This window comes from Castanea sativa, chromosome 9 (genome assembly GCF_040712315.1).
Source record: "Castanea sativa cultivar Marrone di Chiusa Pesio chromosome 9, ASM4071231v1".
Lineage (NCBI taxonomy): Eukaryota > Viridiplantae > Streptophyta > Magnoliopsida > Fagales > Fagaceae > Castanea > Castanea sativa.
Window position 1 is genome coordinate 9,910,772 of NC_134021.1, and position 16,004 is coordinate 9,926,775.

General features: G+C 36.6%; 2 protein-coding genes across 3 annotated transcripts; one reads left to right on the top strand and one right to left on the bottom strand.

Annotated features, from left to right (window-relative positions):
- Window positions 1-3,193: 3,193 nt before the first annotated feature.
- LOC142610874 (uncharacterized) lies at window positions 3,194-8,984 on the top strand. Of its 2 annotated transcripts, none has more exons than XM_075782840.1 (6): window positions 3,194-3,589; window positions 5,534-5,734; window positions 5,817-5,894; window positions 7,161-7,226; window positions 7,451-7,516; window positions 7,597-8,984. In XM_075782840.1, the coding sequence occupies exons 1-6, from the start codon at window positions 3,245-3,247 to the stop codon at window positions 8,461-8,463; spliced, it is 1,623 nt and encodes a 540-aa protein (XP_075638955.1). In that variant the 5' UTR covers window positions 3,194-3,244; the 3' UTR covers window positions 8,464-8,984. The 2 variants fall into 2 exon arrangements, with proteins under 2 accessions (XP_075638955.1, XP_075638956.1); XM_075782841.1 differs by having other exon boundaries at window positions 3,200-3,589; window positions 5,537-5,734.
- A 1,465-nt stretch (window positions 8,985-10,449) lies between these two features.
- LOC142608722 (subtilisin-like protease SBT4.15) lies at window positions 10,450-15,125 on the bottom strand. The gene is made up of 11 exons (XM_075780412.1): window positions 15,042-15,125; window positions 14,546-14,634; window positions 14,354-14,451; window positions 14,122-14,268; window positions 13,890-13,986; window positions 12,964-13,474; window positions 12,525-12,622; window positions 12,185-12,406; window positions 11,874-11,982; window positions 11,345-11,558; window positions 10,450-10,997 (listed from the first exon to the last, which is right to left on the bottom strand). Exons 1-11 carry the CDS (start codon window positions 15,123-15,125, stop codon window positions 10,450-10,452), a joined length of 2,217 nt encoding a protein of 738 aa, XP_075636527.1.
- Window positions 15,126-16,004: the final 879 nt, after the last annotated feature.

Below are 16,004 nucleotides of genomic sequence, written 5' to 3' on the forward strand. Positions count from 1 at the left end.
TCCCTGGTTACGGGTTTCATTGGGAGGGTCATCCCACCTTCTACGAAGGCGACCATGGGAATAATGACCTCTTCGGTTTTCCTAGAACCAGCCACGGCTTCCGCCGGGCAGTATTTTAGACCTACGTCGCTGGGAATATGATACTTGGTTCTAAAACCTTCCATCCCAGCGGCGGTATCAACTAGGCATTTAAACTTTCCCATTGGAAAGGGACGAAAGGCTAAGTTCTAAGAGGGAGAATGGTTATAAGAGGAGCCGAGGACAGGGTCTGAGGAGAAAGGGTTAAGAAAAAAGGAATAAGAACTTACAAATTTCAAGTTGTACGAATTTCCACAGATTTCTGCAGACCAAAGGGTGATTACTAATGTTTTGATGGGATTAGCCTCTGAGGAAATAAATGAGGGCGCAGGTTCCCGAAGCGTCATGACGTGCGGGAAGCAGCCTCGAAATTGCATTTGTCCCGCCCAAATTTTCATGGAGTAACAAGGGTCGTTGGATGCTCATCTTACCATTGAACGTGGGGGACAAGGTGTAACTTACGGTAATAAATGCGCGCGTTTTTGAAAATAAAACCGCCAAGTGGCATCCTCTGGAACGCGAAACAGTTTCCACACGAGCAGTTATTTACAAAACGTGTGGGGTAAGTCCTTGTTGAATCAAAACCCTATTTTTTCTCTCCTCGGATGATGAAAAATAGAGTTTTGAGGGGCTATTGTGGGGAGTAAAATGACCCAGGTTGGCATATGGGCCTTTGGACTGTAGCATGGAGGGCCAACTTGCTCCAGAATTAAACTCTACGAATTGGCCCATACGCCGAGGATCCGAGGACACGTCCGAGGGTAAGTTTCTCCTCGGATAGGCCTAGGAGAACTCAAAACTTCATTATGAAAGTCAAGGCACAACTCTGGAAAGACTAATGGTTAAAGGGGGACACCCTGAACCTCCTAGATGCACCAGTGTTAAAGAGAATATCAAGAGCAAAGGCTGCTACCTCCGCATTAAAGGCTCTGCACCTACCTCCCTGGCCGCATTAATGAGGAAGTAACCCCTGAACAGTAGGGCTAAAACTTCTAGTCACTTTCCAAAAAGTATCAGGGAAGGAAGTATTTAAGGGGGGTGAAGGCCAAAGAGAGGGGGGGATCAAAAATTAAGAAAGAAAATTAAGAATTGTAATCTTTAAGGAAGAAAGAGAGATAATAAAGAAATAGTCCTCGGCTCAAGCCCGAGGAGACTCATTTGCAATTATCATTCATTATTTACAAGTGTTTGCTTATAAAAGCCCGTTATCAAGTTCTCAGTACCTTTAATCTAGATTCCGAACACACACTCTACAAATTTCATTGTTTAAGGCTCATTGGGCCTGAGCCCATAACCTTCTTTGGGTTCAGGTGCAATTGTGCACTTACACTTGTAATTTGGTATTTTTACATCCTGCCAACTACAGATTTGTTACTAAGAAGCACAATAGTATTTGTTTAGGTTTAATTGTGGGTTTTAGTTAGCTAAACTGGTAAATTTTTTTATAATTAAATAATAAATTTGGGGTTCAATCATTGCTTATACCAAAAACTAATTGGTATCTTAATTTAAGTATAAAGAGATATTATCAGGAGCAGACATGAAACAATCTTTCAAAAAAAAAAGTTTAGTTTATTTTCTAGTTGGGCTAATTATAAAAAGTAAACCCAACATTAGTCCTCCAAATTTCAGCCCAAGACCTTCATAACCCATTACATTAAATTTTCCAAAGAATAGAACTCATCTTCTTCCTAGGCCAGCCCAATTTGCATCCGAATTTATTGCATGGTAACTAAAGGGGTGGGAATTCGTGTTCACGTGTCGGGTTCGTGTCGTGTCAACTCATACGTATCCGACTATATGGGTCAACACTAACCCGACATGTTTATTAAACTGGTCAAGATTCCTCAACCCTAACACGACCCATTTACTAAACGGGTCAGTCGTGTCGACCTGTTTATCTAATTTTATCAAAATGAAGAAAAATATTTATGGAAAAACAAGCAAATAAATATTTTAAATATAAAATTCAGAACTAATGAGTAATTATATTATAAATAATCATTTAAAACTAAATCATATCTCAATATCATAAATAATCAATCACAATATATCAAAGAAAATAAACTACAACAACTAATAAGTTTATATACTTATAGTTTGAATGGTATATTGGTAAAATTTCATTTAATTAAACGGGTTAGACGGGTCAAACGGGTTCTATAGGTTGAACCCTAACCCAACCCGTTTATCAAACGGGTTCGTTGTGTCAACTCGAATATGATACGAACCCATTAAGCCTCAACCTATAACCTGCTAATTTCGTGTCGTGTCGTGTCAGGTTCGTGGGTCGTGTTCAATTTTGCCACCCTACTAAATTCGTAGATTGATTTGAGATGACAGTACAAAAAAAAAAAAAAAGGCAGTCAAAGAAGGTGGCACAGTAGCGAGCCAGTTGGAACTAGGGACCAAGTGGGCACAGCTGTAAGACTGTAACCACTTGTACACTTTTCTCAACTGTGGTCCACCACCAAAACACAACAGGTTCCTAGCCCTTTGCTCATGGTAAAAGAAAAAAAAAAGAGAAAAGTTTTTTTTACCTGAGAAAAAGATAGCAGTAATAATTTCAAGTATTTTCCGGTCCTCCAAGTTCCACGTATCCACTGTCACCCTTAAAACCCGGCAAAATTTTATTGAACAATAACGCACGCAATGAACAAAACACACGTGTACATTAAACAAAGGAACCACGTGTCTGTTAAAGACACAACACACCGACCGACTCTCTCTCCCCCCTCCTCCCCCCCCCCCCCCCTTCACTCCACTGATTGTCATTTTTGTCCAAAAACCCACAAAACTACGTGTTAAGAACCGCACGTGCTTGCCCCGCCTACGTGGGCAGAATCGAAAACGTGGCGTTCACAGATACATGGGTGCGAGTTAGCAAAGATGTCCGAATCGTGAGCTGGCACGACACGTGGCATCCCGACACAATCTGTGGGCTTTGGCTTAGCTTAACCAGTCCACTCCCAACACACACAAAAACAACATTAAAACAATAAGACATTATTAAAATTAAAAGACAAAAACGAAAAAAAAACACACATACACGCGCACTCTCTCTCTCTCTCTCTCTCTATACTATACCTTGAGACGAAGTAAAAATACTCTCTACCTTGTACTTTTTGTTTTTGTGTGTGTTTTTTTTTTTTTTTTTCTCTGTTTCATGGCTATGGGTTCTGCTTCCGGTTGTGTTTGGAGGAGCCCTTTGTCTTTCTCGTGCTCTAGTGCTTCTTCAACGACGTCGTCTTCGTCCAACGATGACGTGGCGGATCGGATGGTGAAGATTGAGCTTGAGGCGGCGGAGGCTTTAGCTGATTTGGCGCATTTGGCGGTGAGTCTAGAGAGTAGTGGCGGTGCTGCCTGTGACTCACCTGGTGAATGGGGTAGCAAAGGAAAACGAGCCAAGAAGCGAGTCAAGAGCGAGTCTCCCCCGGCTGACTCGGCCTTGAATAACTCGAACCCACCGCTAGTACTGGACTCGGTTCCTGCCTCTTCGGATCTGGCTGAGGTTACTTTCTTATACTTGTCTACCACAACTACCAACTCTCATTTCGTTTTTCCTCGTTACTGTTTTTGTTTTTGTTTATTACTATAATTGTTGAATTTTATGTTTCTGAACTTTATTACAGTGAAAACAGTGTTGGTCCAAAATTAGCAAATATAATGAACAGTTATTTGATTCTTAATTCAGAAATAGTAATGCCTCAGATTTATATTTGTATTTGTGTTTGGTTCAACAATATCATGTATAATTCTAGAATATGCAATTCTATGTTTGTATTGTGAACATACACACATAAGGGTTATCATAATTCAAGGATTGTATGGTTGCTTCATATCTCAATTGAACTCTGCAGCTTAAGAGTTAAGAATAGTGCCCTTATTTATTTATTTTTTTTGGAGAGATTCAACTTATGGCATACGCTGTGATGATAGCCCTTTATCATCAATTAAGACACCAATCAGTTTTTGGTGTAAGCGGGATTAATCCTCAATCTCTTATTCAACTATTAGAGTCTTTACTAATTGAGCTAACTGGAATTCACTAGTGCCTTGTTTTAGTGTACTATTATACATACTTTTTAAGTTTTTACTGGGGCCTATTCGATACAATTTGATTCCTAAGGCAATAATTTTAAGTGGAATTTTTCTTAAATCGAATAATTAAAGAACAAATATTTTTTAATTTCCTATATTATAGTTTTTTATTTAAAATTTATTTTTCTACAAATCAAATCAAATTAATACTACAAATTCTCACATCAATTGTATACAAAGCGTAAGTTATACATGGGTTCCAGTTAGCGCAACTAGTAATGTCTCTAATGGTTGAATGAGTGATCTAGAGTTCAATTCTCGTTTATACAAAAAACTAATTAGTGTTATGGTCTGATGATTGAAAGCTATCATTGGAGCAAATGCCATAGGTTGAAATTCTCTTAAAAAAAAAAGAAAAAAGAAGAAGCATAAGGTATATAAAGAATTAAATAAAATTACTTACCTTAGATATGAATTTTGATAATAAGGTTAGGGGTAAAAGGAAAAAAAGAGTGGGCTTGATGGTGACTAGTTCTCAAGAGATACTAGAGTGAAAGAGGAAAAAAAGGGGTTTATTTAATTTTTTAGTTAGACATTGACACTTTTTCAAGGAAAAAAAGAAGAAGATCGGAAATGTATATTATTTTAAGCTAAATATAAAAGAAAGATATTATGACTAGAATTATGGGGCCTTTGTACACTTGGGGGACTAAGGTGATTGCCTAAATGACCTATATGGTAGAGGTGGCCCTGGATGGTCTTACCCTCTCTTTAGGTTGGGAGGGCTTATTTTCATTGGTTTATTGGGCTTAAAAAATACACGGGGCAAATGTGCAGCTGTATCTAGAAAAAGTAAAGTTTTAAAAAGTTGTATATAAGCTAAAATAAGTTGGCAAAAAGCTTTGCCAAAAGAGCCAAGACGTGGTGATTTTGAGAATGTACTAGAATAATACATCTTTAATGTGACAAACAGCTGAAAAAGGAATGGAATTGAAACTGTAGTGATTTCGAGTTTGAATTTCTCTGTAACGGACGTAAAGAGACAATGCACCCTCAATGGACCAAATTGCATGTAACCTATAGAGGCATTTTAGATCAAATCCAGCAGATATCAGAGCTGAAAAGACATGCAAACTTAGTAGTTTTCTTCTGAAAATTTACAGAATACTGAGCTTAGGATGTGGAATATTGAATGTGGAAGCAGTCCTGTGTGTTGAGTGCATCAATCAAAAGATTCAAAACACAACTTTCAATTTCTCCTTCACTTCTCACTTTTGTTATATCATTTAGGTTCCTAAATTAATATGTCTATATTTGGTTAGCCAACCTAGTGACATCTGGATTGAAGCAACTATGGCCCTGTCACCAAGTCGCACTATTTTGTGCAGGACTTGAGAAATATTTTTGTTTATAGCAGGATCAAACAGTAGCAAGTCTGCAGCAATGTGAAAAGATAAACACAGGTGTATTTAAAGAACCAGAAAAAGATGAGCAGGACCCAAGCAAGACAGATTCAAAGGATGAGCAGGATTCAGAATTGCCTAAACCAACTCCCGACCGTACAACGAGTTATGCATCATTTGGTTTCCGTAAATCAAGACGAAATTTAACTGAGGTAGTGAAAAGTTTTCAAATATCATTCTCTGCAATTCTATTATGTTACTGGCTGCTTGTCTAATTGAACCTTTCCTGTTTAGGCTGAAAAGGAAGAACGGAGAATTCGTAGGGTATTAGCAAACAGAGAATCAGCCAGGCAGACCATTCGCCGTAGGCAGGTAAGCATTTATTTATAGAGAATACTGACCTTTCTGGCTACCAGCCTCATCCTTATTATAAGTCAAGAACACTCCGTTCAGTATTGCTGCATGCAAGTGACCAAATGGTACTAGGGGCATTGAAAAACATTTGGGAATGGGAAAATTTGTTATAATTATACTCCAAGCAGACCCTCTTGCTGGGCATTCACTTATTAAACACGTCTGTTTGATGTTTTCTTTTTGCATTAAGTCTTACGCTTTTTTTTACGTATGTAACATGGACACGTGCATGGGATACCTTCTCCTCTCCGTGGGGTAAAGCTTAAAAAAAGAAAAGAAAAAAGAAGCATTTATTGTGATGTAGAAGTTCCTTGAGAATTCTTCCTAATCTGTCTCACAATTTGCTTGGATTTTTCTGTTGAGCCTAAAGTAACTATAAGTCTGACAAGATAATTAAAAAATTTGATGATTTAGCTGTTCTTCTGCGTCTTAAATCTTGAAATTAGACAAATCTGATGCCTAGATATGCACCTGCATTGAATATGCTCACTCTAGCCAATATAAAAATGGGCTTTCTTAAGTTTTGCTTTTTAGCATCATATGTATCGTTGATCTGTCCTTGAATAACTGTGGAAAAATAATTTCTTGTTATAATGTCAATAAAAATTTATGGCCTGTCTAATTTAGTCAGCCACAAAGACAAGTACATGATTTTGATGTCTTCTTGAGTGCTTAAAGTAGAAAGCAAGAAATAGTTTTCTTTGTTGTCTAGTCAAACGTGCTAGCCATAATGTAAAAGTATAACGTGTCACCACCATTGATATATAAAATATTATCAAGTGATTTTTTTATTTGTCCATTTTACTTATCAAGATAATCTATCAATGATTCTAAAAAAAAAAAAACATTATCTATAATGAAATATATTGTTTGTTCCACAACAAGAAGAAATAAATTATTTGCCTTTCTTAGCATAAGTTTTTTATTAATATATGTGAAGACACTACAAAGTGTCCATATTTGTTTCTTCCACTTAAATAAGCATTGTCTGTGGTGATAGCTAAATGAATCACTAGTCTTGAGAACTACACATTACAGATTCTGATGCATTCACAACATTTATTTTATTTTGATCAGACCAATAATGAGTTCTTTCATTTCTATAGTGCATGAGATGGATCCTCTACATTATGCTTTCATGTTATGATGTTTATGAGGATCATTTTTTTTGTTGTTGAAATAATTAGTTATGAGGATCATCTTCTTTTTTCCCCTGGTGTCCAGGCTCTTTGTGAGGAGTTAACCAGAAAAGCTGCTGACCTACAATGGGAGAATGAAAATTTGAAGCGGGTAGGGAATAGTACCCCTAAGTTATCAATAATCTTCTTATAAAACTTCCTTTTACTCTTTCCCTTACTCTCTCTCTCATGGACAATGGCATGTGGCATGGAAGTAATATAAAAAGTATTTTTGGTAGTATGTATATTAGTTCTCATCTTTTTTTTTTTTCCTTGAACTTTCTTAAACAACGTCCCATTAATTTGTTCACATTTTGTGACATTTCTAATGAGAAGGAAAAGGAGCTGGCTTTGAAAAAGTATCAGTCCTTGGAGACCACAAATAAACTCTTAAAGGAGCAAGTAAGTTACAGTTTATTTATTAGATATGTTTGACTTTGGAAGAATTACCACATATTTTGACATGCTTCCTGATTTTGCAGATGGTAAAGGCAATAAAGGTTGAGGTTGAGGTAACTCCACCTGAGCATAAGTCAGCTGATATTGCAACCTCTACCTCTTCATCTTCAAATTGCCCTTTGTTCTTGTTTAACCGTCCTCCACTTATGCCTGTTTTCTGGCCTTCCATCATTCCATCTCAAAATCCTGTTCCATCATTACATGGGAGACTAAGTGCCACTGTCATTCCGTCAAACATTGACATGCCAGGTACTTGTAGGCCTGATATTTCTCAAGAACAAGATAACCACATAGATGTCAATGGGCCTAGAACCCCGTTTTATGTACTGCCATATCCTTGGTTCTTCCCTCTTCCTGATCATGGGAATGGAGTCCAACCTCATCCCTCCACTGGCATGGAAAATAAACAGGATGAAACTTCTCATAATAACCAATATAGTGCTAGTTCATCTTCAAATACTGTAGTTCATGTAGAGAACCACCATTGCTCTTTGCCCATTAAAGTAAAGACAGAAGCTACTGCTTCAACAGAAGCCAGACCTACTAATGACCTAAACAAGACCCCAGTTGGGTGCCCTTCAGATGGAGGTGGTCAGCATACAGTAGTCCACTCTAAGGAGATGCTGTTTACACCTGCACCACAAGATTGTGTCCAACCTGCATCTACTGTAAACCACGAGAACAGGCTCCAATCAGATTACACTTTGAGTGAAAAACCTTCAAAATCTTGTCATATTGTTACTGCTTTGCCAGAAAAGAAGCAAGAATCAGCCATTTACCCAAATAAGAAGCTAACGGACGCAGTTGCTGCAGCAGAAGCGAGAAAGAGGCGGAAGGAACTGACAAAGCTAAAGAATCTCAATGGCCGTCAATGTCGAATGCATTGTTGAGTTTTGTAGCCAAGATTTAGCTGAAGAGTACGAAAGAAAAGCTTTTTGTCCCCTAGTTTTTTGTGTGGGTTTAATGCTTAGTTCTTAACAAATCCTTGGAAATTTTGCCAAGCTTAGAATGCTTAATCATAACCATAAAAGGCCCTTGAAGGAACAGAGGCAGGCAAGCTTGTAATCTGATGTACACTGCTCAAGGTTAAAAACTTTTTCTTATTCTTCTAGGTTAGGTTAACATGACAAATCTTCAAGGAAGGGATAAGAGTGATTCTTCAAGAAAGTATTATTTCCGAGTGGTTTATCCTAGGAATTTTGTTGAGTAAATGAGTACTGAGTTGATGGAACAATTCTTCAGGGCTTTTAGTTAGAAAAGGGCAGCAAACGAGAATCACAGGGTGCTGACGTATTGTAACCATACATCATGAGTCATGACTTGTACTTTTGCAGCAAGAGAAGAGTTCATCAGTGAGGTTTAGATAATGGTATTGAACTGCTCATTTTGGTTTATTTACTCTTTTCAGAGTCGGTTGACCCCAAAATTTCGAGAATAAGACTCTTGTTGTAATCATACTGTTTCCAGAGTTACTGTTGTATCTGCAGGATTCTTAGTTGTATTGCTTAACACGTAGGCACTTTCTATAAATATATCATTTAACCTTATATTCAATGCTTTTTCTTGGTTGTATTTGTGGCACCAACAGGGATGTAGGTCAAAGTTTGTTGATTTGAACTGCTTGAATAAAACTAGGAGCCTAATCCTTCTATACGTGTAGCTTTTGAGTTGTCTGAGCCTTCTATACATGTAGCTTTGAGTTGTCCGAGCCTTCTCTATCGAGAAACTTTACAGACTTTTTAAGAATCTGATGTAAAGCCTTCTCTATTGAGAATCTGATGTAAAGCCTTCTCTATCAAGAAACTCTACAGACACTTCTTTTAGAATCTGATATAGGATATAATCTATAATTTAATTTTTGTAATTCATTAATTTCGTTATTTTTATATAATTTTCATTTTTTTAGGTTTAGGGTATTTATTATTATTATTTTTTAAGTGCTTATAATGTTTTTTAGGTCAAATTTGATTCATATTATAATTAGGTATTAAATAGGATATGTTTTAGACTATATTTTCATCTCTGGTGAATTCTAGACTATTTCTTCTTGTTGATTCAAGGTTGTTTTTAGAAGCAAGTGTGTTTTGTTTCTTATTTTCTAAAAGGAGACCCTCTTTGATTTGATGTTATTTTTTGAAGCAGCCGTATTTTAGCTCTTATTTTCTAGAAGTAAACCCTTGTGGATTTAAGGTTATTCTTAGAAGCAAACTTGTTTTATTTTTTATTTTCTAAAAGTAGACCCTCATGGATTCGAGATTATTTTTAAAAGCAAACATGTTTTATTTCTTATATTTTAAAAGTAAAATGTTTGGCTTCTTTTTGGTTTCACATTTCGAATTAGAGCACTCATTTTCCAGGCTTTTTCTTAAACTAATACGCTAAAATATTGGTTGGTGAGAGCAGGAAATTAGTTTATTACTAATTACTTAGTAACTTCAAATTTTAGTGAGTGTAGCATAACTTTTGCAATTGACTTTGAATATTAGTAGGGATAACATGATAATTATCATTGTATCTCAAATTTTAGTGAGTGTAATTGGACTTTGTAATTGACTTTGAATATTATTAGGCATAACATTATAATTATCATTGTCCATTATTATATAGCATTGTGAGAGGATATATTGGAAAATGACAACTCATTTTAGCTTCCTTAATTGAATTCAAACACATGACTGCGTTGGCAATGAATTGCTAAGTTATGTTTGGTTGTCCTTCAAATAAGATAACACTTTTTGATATTGCTCTAATACCAAGCATCTTTGTAGTCTATGAATTGCATTACAAAGAATGAAAGAATTGGAAAACTAAATTGCAACTGGCTAATAAATGAAGACATTGGCTAAATACAAGCATTGGCTAGAAATAAACAAGACCTAGTCAGCTAGTGGCCTAAGGATAACGATATGGCTCTTAACATTGTATTTAGAGTCACTCCACTCTAGCAAAGCCGAGAGTAGCTTACTCCCAGTTGGCTCTAAACTGCCTTTCACCTCAACCGTGAAAGACTGGCTCTCATTCAACTTGCTGAACTTCAAAGTTTCTGGGATAACTTTCACAAGTAGACCACTTAGTGATGTCACCTTCGACGTGTACACCGACGTGGCATATCCTACGTTAGTCACGGTCCGGTAGAAGGTGGCCGAGATACTTGTACTGTTACTGTGGAGCTGGGTATACATAGTTGGGTAGTTAAGGCCATCAGTGCCTTGTGCTGGCTTGAATTTGGAGCAGTCAATTTTATCTGTGCCCCCAACAATTAGGCCAATTGCTGTGTGGTTGTAGCCTTCTTTGCATAGGAAACTGATATAGTCGCTCATGGAAATGTCATAGATGAGTCCAGGGTTCACTGCCTGTGTTGGGTTTATTTGTCCTGATCCGGAACCCAGCTCTGCGTCTTCTTCTATGATTTTCATAGAAGTGGCTAAACCAAGGAGTAGAATAGCAATAATTTTGTCAATAATTTTCAACGAATACCCTTTCAACAGAATACGCTGAGTAAAGATAGTAGAGACGACATTTCATGTCTAGAATTTTGAGACTAATCAATTTGAAAATCCTGTTTCTTTTCTTTTCAAATGGATACCTATAATCAATATAGGAAGCAACAAATTTTGGTTCACTGCAAACTTGGTTAATGAGTAATTTACTGGTTATAGTTTGAAGAAAAACCGAAGGCGCCAAGGCCTAGAGTTAGACATGGTCAGTCCAAATATATCGACTACAAAATTAGGAGTAAACTTCACTATATGTAAGTTTAGGAGGTCTCACCAGTAGTCATGAGAGCAGATTTGACTGCAGCAGGTGACCAGTCAGGATGGAAGGACTTGACATAAACAGCAGCTGCTGATGCATGAGGGCAAGCCATAGATGTTCCTGATATTATGTTGAATACTGTGTGCCGATCATCATTCGGATACCCTGTTGTTGTTGTTAGTGTTGAATAAGCAGCTAATATGTCTACTCCTGGTGCTGAAATATCAGGCTGTCCAATGACAATTAGTTCATATGAGATAGAGCAAGTCGATCAGTTAATTCAATAAAAATGGGTTTAGCACTGCACTCAATTTCGTCGGTACCATCCAATCAGATCCAATTCAACTGTTTATTTGTTCAATTGAAAAAAGTAACTCTTTTCGACAGTTTTTTCAATTTCTCATAAATTTTTTTCTAAAATGGATGCTCTAAACGCATCCGCTAATCTGACTCTCGTTCAATTTCAATAAGTAAATTTTCAAGTTCAAACAACTCATTTTCAAAATGTCATGCAGAAGAGTAAAAGTCTTGAGAGAGGTTTTACCTTAAGGATGTTGAGTGAGATTATTTGAGGACCTCTAGATGAGAAAGAAGCCACAAAGGGAGCACTAACATTAATATTAATTGTCTTTTGTATTACAGCCTGAGGGTTCCTGCAGTTATTTCATCCCAAGATAGAACTCAGAGGTCAATACTAAAACTATAGAAAAGCCTTCTTAATTTTTTTATCTCTAGAAATTGTACATTGTTATATTGGTCATGTTGGTTATCAAGGACCTTCCTAGTCTGATAGTACTGAGCATATGATTGTGCTAAATAGATAATTAGACTAACCGAAACAAATTAGTAACATACTTGGTGGAACTAATATACTGCTCAATCAATTTGCTGTCCCTGGGGAAAATAGAGGTCCCAGGGATGACAGTGGAGTAGGCTGTATCTGTGTCAGAATCAAGCATCATGATTGCTCCCGCGCCACCGGCCCTTTTGATGGTGTAATCCTGGCCGTTGCTTCCCAGGCAGTACACTATCTTTCCCATCACCTCATTCTGGTCTAGTGTCCCAAAATCACAAGCACTGTAGTAATTTTAGAAACTCAAATTGATTAGCACTTATAGATTAACTTAGGGAGAGCCACTCAAGAAAGTATGTGACTTAACAAATTTCAGTACCAAATCAACATGAAGTCTCATACCTGGCATTCCCATAGCGTTCACTAACATTAGCTGCAAGGGCTCCACTTGTTAGTGGGTACATCTTTTTTTCTGGTGAAAATGTATTGATTGAAATTCCCTACCAACCAATCAATAAAGAGCATTAGTATGAAAGAGCCAGCATGAACCCTTCAAGAATAATGGTTAAATACCTAAATGATTAAATTCACTAATTTCCTAAGAAATTTTTTGGGACAAGTACTATTAAATTATAAGAGCATGTGGTCTAAGTTCAAACTCAATATCTACAATATCTGTTTTATCATCTTGTCAAGACACTAATTATTTTTTTGATACTGGTAGGATTTGAACCTAGTAGTCACTTATTTACAAATAAGATATTTTATCAATTGAATTTTCTGGAATATACTCAAAAGTGTAGTCATTGTTCACCATAACAGACAAGTGGTAGAAACTTACAGAAAAGTACTTGCCATTACCCAGAGTAGCCACAGTCCTAAACTGCCTATCAATGCCAGAAGCAGCCACGGTCATTATCCATGGAGCAACATTCTCCACTGTTGAAGCAGCAGGTCCATCATTCCCAGCAGAGCAGGAAGTCAGAATCCCCTTCTTCATTGCATGAAAAGATCCAATGGCAATAGGGTCTTCAAAAAAGGACCTGGATGGACCACCCATGGAGGCTGATATCAAGTCCACCCCATCAGCAATGGCTTCATCAAACGCAGCCAAAACGTCTGAGTCACTACAACCACTATCCCAGCACACCTTGTACATGGCAATACGCGCCGATGGCACGCCACCACGTGCGGTGCCTGTGCCTAGACCATAGAGGCTTGCATCCTTGGCAAATACACCGGCTGCAGTGGATGAAGTATGAGTGCCATGACCGGTGTCATCAATTGGACTTGGAGTATCTCGATCAGAATAATCTTGGTTCAAATTGAAGTATTTTGCACCTACCACCTTTCTGTCCATGTTACAAAAATAACACACAAAACATATACATTACACATTGTATAAAAGCAACGGTAGATTTATTATTATTTTTTTTTCACAACTTGTTAATTACGATGGTAAGTTATAATTTGATCAAGACCATTTTTACATGAATTTACCATTGACACCATATAATTATGCACCAATCATAGTGTACCATTTTAGCAGTTGTGAAAAATCTTATATACGTATAAAGAGTCTCACAAAGTTCCTGGAGAAACTAATTTGAAATTTAAATGATCATATATTCTCAACCTGTGTACATATATGTGTACATTGCATGCATGATGCACAATCATATCATACATTAGATTTTAATTTAAAATAAACATTTTGAAATTTTAACAAGTATCAACCAGAATAACCAAGAAAAAAGAAAGTACTACCTGTTGCAGCCAGTGAAGTTTACACATTTGCCTCTCCATTTAATTGGGACAGGTCCATAGCCTCTGTCATCAAAACTAGGAGCTTCGGGCCAAATTCCTATGAATAAATGAAAAGCAGAAAAAAGGTTCAGGTTTCTTGGATACACTTTAATTAGATTTGTAATCTTTAATCTGAATTATGTAACAAACTAACAATTCCCTTTCAAATGGGGCAGGAAAAAAAAAATACAACCTGAATCCAAGAGGCCAATAACAATATCGCTCTCTCTTTTAGCGTTTTCTCGACTCAGTGTTTCAGACAATCCTAAGAAGTCCCATGTTCTCGTTGTGTGAAGTTTGCGCACTGTGCTTGGAAAAACTGATACAACCCTGTTTTCAGCTGCAAGTCAATGCAAGGGTTATATATAAAATCAGAGGAAATAGTATCATCAATTTTGAGAGTAGAAATTTATAATTGTGTAGACCTGATAATCTCTTTACTTCATGAGGCAAGAGCTTGGCTACAAACCCATTGAAGCTCTTTCTGTAGGTATATAGTTTGGATTCTCTTGCAACTTCCTCACTGCAAAAAAAATGAATGTTTGGTGTCACTGAAAACAATTTACAGTATTGAATTAACGAAGATTATAGTTGGATGGAAGGTTTTGGAGTAGTACTCTCCAATTGCCGTCAAAAGCATGTTGTGGTGGTCGACCAACGCAGAAGTTCCAGCACCTTGCAGTCCTCCCATGTAGACAATATATTCCTTTTATTCAAACAAATGAATATAAATCCATATCAGTTCATCAAAGTATATTTTTGTGGGACATATAAATTACCATTAATAAAGTCCAAGATCAACGTTTAGAAAAACTAGCAAATGAGTAGTCAAATTGATGTGATTCTCAACCCAAAAAAAAAAAAAAAAAGGGGGGGGGGGGAAGCTCTAGGCTCAGCCATTGTCAAGTAGATCAACTCAATCATTGCTGTATGGAGCACGGTCACAAGTACAAGTTATAATTTGAGTAAAATCATTTACACATGAATCTGTCATTAGCACCAGTTTATTATATACTAGTCATAATAAATTGTCTCAAATTCGTGAAAAGTTTTATGTTCATGTACGTATAGGCAATGCATGCAATATAGAGCCCAAACCTCCCATGCATGTACCTTTCTTTCATTGTCATTTGATCCATGGACCAACGTTGTTACAAGACACAGACTAAAAACAAGCAGAAGTAGATTTCGGAACATCTTTGATGCCTTAATTAATCTCTCTCTCAACAGTGGGAGAAATAAGTGTTTTACTGTAGATCGATTGAGAAGATGGTACTATATATATAAAATTAATTATCAGCGCTCTTTTGATGGGAAAATTATTAAGTACTCCCGGAATACCATAAATACATACTCCCCCTTCTCATATGAATGGTGGGTCCTACTATGAATTTAATTAGTGAGACTCATCATTTATGTGAGATGAGGGAGTACGCATTTATGATAGTCTGAGAGTATACAATAATTTCTCCCTTTGATGATGCTACATCCATATTCTCTGTCATGCGGTGGAATGAAGTTTTGACCAAGGATCAAAGGAGGAAAAGAACATACCAAATAGTCTGTCTAAAATTTGAGAATATGGTGGTTTAAATTTAGGATCTTCAATAAGTGATCGCCAGCTAAATACACTTCATGAGTAGGTGAAACAACTAAAAAATGAAACTAATCAACCATAGATTTGTTCACCAAAGCCGTGTTTAAGTGCCCATGTAAGTAATTATATGTAGGGTATGTTTGGATACCGCTTATTACTGAAAATTGAAAACTGAAAATATTGTAGTAAAATAATTTTTAAATGTGTGATAATGCCGTGAGACCCAGTTTTAAAGTTAAAATTACCAAATTTTAAACTTGTAGGTCTTGTGAACAATGCACAGGACTCACAAAAATTAAACGCAAACGTGCAACGCCCATTGAAAAACTCTATCCAAACATATACGTAATGTTGCAAAGTGACAGTAATAGATCTTTTTTTTTTTTTTTTCTTTCAAAACACCCAACATTAAATTATTTATTTTTATACTCCATTTTATTAAAATATAAATTTTCTTTATTTTTTTAATTGTTTCTATT